Raw genomic sequence first — 5,195 nt, forward strand, 5'->3', positions numbered from 1 at the left:
GTTAGATGTGATCTCTATATTTAAATGTGCTTGGAAACTAAATTATACCTTTTTTGGAATTTTTTTACTATTTATTAAGCCATTTTGAAAATCTGAAAATCCGGATAAACAGTAAAAACAGTAAAAATTTCTGGATTACCGGATTGGTGATTTTTAAAGTGGCTTAGTAAATAGTAAAAAAATTCTAAAAAATGTAAAATTTGGTCTCCAAGCACATTTCAATATGGAGATCATGTTGAGCGATTTGGAACGACGTTTTGAACTTTAAAATCGCAAAATATGAGCGTGAAGTAAAATAGTCACTTTACTTTGCAACTCACTGTAGCCCATCTCTCTCTCTATATATATTTTTATTTATTTTTATTTTTTTAAACACCGCTAGGATGCACAGATTAAATTTATGTTCGTGCTAACTTCCAGAAAATTTAAAATGTCTGACTTTGAATTTTGATTTTTTTTGTGAAATGCTAACTAAAAAAAATTTGAATCAGATAGGCCAAAAAGGAACATTTAGATTTGTCTAAATAAAATATTTATCTACAAATTAACCTAGAATTTTTCACCGCTAAGCAGTGACGTCGCAACACTTTGGTATTAATCTCCATCAAACACCTGGTACGGTACCGCTAAGCAGTGACGCAAGGTAATTGCTCAAGTCTTTATAGAGGCAAGCAGTGACGCAATCTGCTATTTTGGAATTTTTCACCATAGAAAAGGACAGATTTAATTTATTTCGATCTGACCGTACGTAGAACACTTCCACACTAACATCCCTTTCTCCACTACTAGGATTTTTTTTTTGGATAGATTCCACTACTAGAATTTTACTGTCCGAAAATATCCTAATTAAACCTATCACTCAAACTAGCACCTAAATCTATATATAAATACCAAACTAGATAGGCACCAAAAGCATATATACTGAAAGTTTTATACTTTGGAAGCAAGAATTCCTTTGTCCTTCATTCCTCCACAAGCGTAAAATGGAACCAAACAACAAGTACAAATAATTATTATTTAATTTCTACATCTATTTCTCTGAAAAATTATTTGTATTAGCTGCCTTATAATATTAATTTTATAATTCATTTCAGGGTTGCTGTGGTAACAGGAGGGAACAAAGGTATAGGACTGGAGATATGCAAGAAACTGGCTTCTAATGGAGTATATGTTATTCTAACGGCAAGAGATGATAAAAGAGGCAAGGAAGCAGTTAAGGAGCTTACTAGAGATTATGGTCTGACAAATATAATATTTCATCAGCTGGATGTCACTGATCGTTCCAGCATTGAATCTTTAGCTGTTTTTGTCAAAAATCAATTTGGAAAATTAGATATTCTGGTAAATTGAATATGCTTGTACACTGATGTACCTTGAATAGTGTGCACAAATTAAATAATGTTCATTTACTAACAAATTATGTTAACAGGTGAACAATGCAGCGATTGGAGGATTTGTGCTCACAAAAACAATTGATGAAAAGGTATATTAATAACATATATCGTAATGAGAATTCATTTTTTTTTATTAGGTCGCTTTAGCTGGTAAATGGATATTAATTTTTTAATCATTTTAATTTGTACAGCTTCCGCAGCAAGAGAGGGAGATAATTTTCCGCAATAACCAAATAGAAAACTATGAGAAAGCTGTTGATTGCTTTCAAACTAACTATTATGGAGTCAAGATCATGATGGAAGTATTTTTACCTCTTGTAAAATTATCCAATTTTGGAAGAATAGTGAATGTTTCATCTTCGTTGGGAAAACTACAGGTAATTTTTTTTTTCAAATTACTCAAAATAACATGTTAATTAATGCACGTATATTTCTAATGCACCAGCTTTTGCTAAAATTTTGGTGTTGGTTTTTACTTTTTTGTTGTTCCCATAATCATGATCATCATTACCACCATCACAATTACTAAAACACATACTCTCTATAATTTACAGAATCTGAACAATGAAAAGCTCAGGAATGAACTTATGGATATTGATAACCTAACTGTGAAGAGTATTGAAGATCTTGCTGAATCTTTTCTGAAATCGGTCAAAGACGAAAATACATTGGAGAAAAATAAATGGACATCTCAATACCATACATACAGTGGGTCTAAGATTTTAATGAATGCCTACACAAGAGTTGTTGCAAAGAGTTGTCCCAGTGTAAACATTAATTGTGTGTGTCCAGGCCATGTCAGGACCGACTTGAATTTCAACACCGGGTCTCTAACTGTGAGTGAAGGTGCTGAAGGCCCGGTGATGGTTGCTTTGGCTGAAGGAGGGATCACTGGACAGTTCTATGATCGGACTCAGATCTCCACCTTTTAGATAATAACATTAATTAATTAGGATGTTACTGTTATGTTTGAAACTTCTGTTCTATATTGTTTCATCTAGATTGAAATAATTTATAAGTGTAATTGAGTACAATAAGCAGTTTCATGAGGGAGAAAGGGTATACGTACAGTTGCTGGCCTGATGCATTGTAGCAGATGGTTATTTAAGAAATTGTCATTTTGTCCCTGACAAAATATTGTAATTTTCAAAGGTTATATAAACTATACAACATTTGTTATGTATTTGAACAATCACCAGATCTTTTATTTTATTTTATTTTTAAATATGGCTTGTAATTGTGCTTATTTGGTATTTCACAAGTACCTGATCATTGAGGATTGAATTTGAGATTCTGTTGAACTTTGAAATCAGGCAAGTAGCATCATATTCCTTATTGAAAGAATAAAGAAACGAACTCAGTTACAATTTAAAATGCACAACAAAGCAGTACAGTTATTTTTTAGATATATATGGTCTAGTACCAAGCATGTACAAGCTTGACTGCCAATTTTTTAATTCTCTATGGCTTGATTCACAATTATTGTACAACTGGGGTGCGAAGGAGGTGAGAGGAGGGTTTAAGTTTAAGGGGACGAAAGGGTGCGCATGGGGGGGGGCAGCGGCGGAGGAGAAGGTGCACGGAAAGAGGAGAGAAAAAGAGGAAGGAGACGGGGCGGCGCAGAATAGGCATATAGGAAGGAGAGAAGCGGCGGACAAGAGGAGAGTAGCTATAGTAAACGCATCAGATCGACACGTAGCGAAGGAAAGGATAGGTGGCGAGCGTAGGAAGGGGGAAATGACAGCTGGCAAAACAGAGAAGGAATTTCAGAGGCTAAAGCTGAGTTTTGTGGGATGATGCCAGCTTAAATAAGCTCAAAATAATCTGATTGCTCCATTTCGCATCGGACAGCACATAATATAGGTGGCACTATTCATCATTGACGTCAAAGGACATTCAAAATTAAGGTAGTATAATTAGAGTACGCTGACATAATTCTAACTTATTGAGGTGTAATTACCTTATGTGCATAAATTGATGCAGCATCAGAATAGAATCAGTGACTTGGGAACAATTAAGGCTCAATTATGATTTAATTAGGTTTAATAGGTCTTAATCTTATACATATCAAGCCAGGGTAAGTATCACACTGGTAAAAAATGGTAAAATATTTACAATGTAATAGAGCATGATTCATTAGATACAGGCTTGCACATGATTCATGTATGTTTTCCCATAATGAAATATAAAAAATTGAATGAAAAAGGAGCTTAAACTCAGACCACAGCACCTTGTTCTTGGAAAGGAGAAAAAGAAAGACAGGCGAGTAGTAGTGTGGAGATAAAATTAAAGGGAGAAGAGTGTGAGAGTCTAAAAGTCAATGGAAGAAAATGATAGGTGGAAGAGAGAAAACAAAATTGTAATGAAAAACCTCAAGTAAAATGCACCTGGGTCCGTGAAAGAGAAGGAGAGGGTATATTAGTCAATATAAATTTTAAAATAATTAAATAGAATATAAAATAAATGAATGGAGATATAAGAAAGAAAGTTGAGTTTTTATGAGTATATTGGATATTATGTTGTATTTATGGGAAAATTTGGCTATTTTGAAAGTTTAAATGGATACATTGGAAATTTTCACAATAATTAATTAGATAAGACTGTTTCAATTAAACTAAGAAGAAGAAAAACTATTTAAAGAATTTCAAATTTAGATGAGGAATAAGACACATTGAAATTTTGATGAGAGAAATTGAAAATAAGAGAAGTTTCATATTTATGTTTGAAACTTTTGTTATATATTCATTTAGAATTGAGAAATAATTTCTTGCATATAAACAGAAACTAGTTCAGATGTTCTGAGTGTAATTGACTACAATAAGTTGTTTCATGAAGGTGAAAGGTCTACGGCTGCTGGCCTGAGGCACTGTATTAGCTGGTTCTTTAAGAAACTGACGTCCTTCCCCTCTGAAAAGATGTAAATTTCAAAGGTTATACAAGCTAAACAACAGTTGTTATGCATTTGAACAATCAAAAGATATTTTATTTTGTTTTATTTTATAACGTGACTTGTAATTGTGCTTATTTGGTAGTTCATCGAGTACTTGATCATGGAGATGAGATTTTGTTGAACGTTGAAAAATAAAATAAAAAGGGTACATGGATCTATGAGGATGTTTTATGACGACTTGACGAGGCCTCACGGAGTTGGATGGAGATGGGTAGCAAGGGGAATACCGAAATCCAAAAATTAAGTTTGGTATTGATGAATTTTGTAAAACAAAACGCAATTAACCCGTTTTATTATTATTTGTAATAATGACTTATAAAAAAATTCATATTGGAGGGCCATATTCATATAATATAAAAAGTGAGGGCTTTAGAGAACATTCGAGTTGAAAGCGCAGCGGCCTACTAAGCTAAGTTGGGTTTTGTTTGGGCTTAAACAGGCCGTGGGACCCAAAATCAGTTGCTCGCACAAGTAAATCAAGTAGCACCATCTCTGCCTCTCTGGCTCTTGCTCTGGGATCTCCGCTCAAAAACCCTAACACTAGTACGGTACTGGTAGTACCTTCCTTTGGCGTGTGTTACCTCGCTCCAGCCGCCACTCAGTCTTCAATCCCATGACACATTTTAGCAAACACCTTGACTGCAAAATATGTTGGTTGTTGAGATTTGCAGTTAAGGTGTTTGCTAAAATGCCTCTAATGGGATGCACTCCTAATTGGTTCAAAGAGGATATTACCAAACACTGGGACATGCAATATTGTCATGGATGCACTTTGCAAGAATGGAGAAACTGAAAACGCAGAGGAATTACTTAATCATATGTTTTCTGAGAGTTATTTACCAGATATAGTT

The 5,195-nt window shown here is 34.0% G+C and overlaps 1 protein-coding gene across 1 annotated transcript; it reads left to right on the forward strand.

Annotated features, from left to right (window-relative positions):
• Positions 1 to 839: 839 nt before the first annotated feature.
• LOC144554132 (short-chain dehydrogenase/reductase 1-like) lies at positions 840 to 2,589 on the forward strand. Its single transcript, XM_078302380.1, has 5 exons — positions 840 to 1,000; positions 1,095 to 1,341; positions 1,430 to 1,483; positions 1,586 to 1,771; positions 1,949 to 2,589. The coding sequence occupies exons 1-5, from the start codon at positions 984 to 986 to the stop codon at positions 2,324 to 2,326; spliced, it is 882 nt and encodes a 293-aa protein (XP_078158506.1). The 5' UTR covers positions 840 to 983; the 3' UTR covers positions 2,327 to 2,589.
• The last annotated feature ends 2,606 nt before the right edge of the window (positions 2,590 to 5,195 follow it).

This window comes from Carex rostrata, chromosome 5, assembly GCF_964058835.1.
Source record: "Carex rostrata chromosome 5, lpCarRost1.2, whole genome shotgun sequence".
In the NCBI taxonomy this organism is placed as follows: domain Eukaryota; kingdom Viridiplantae; phylum Streptophyta; class Magnoliopsida; order Poales; family Cyperaceae; genus Carex; species Carex rostrata.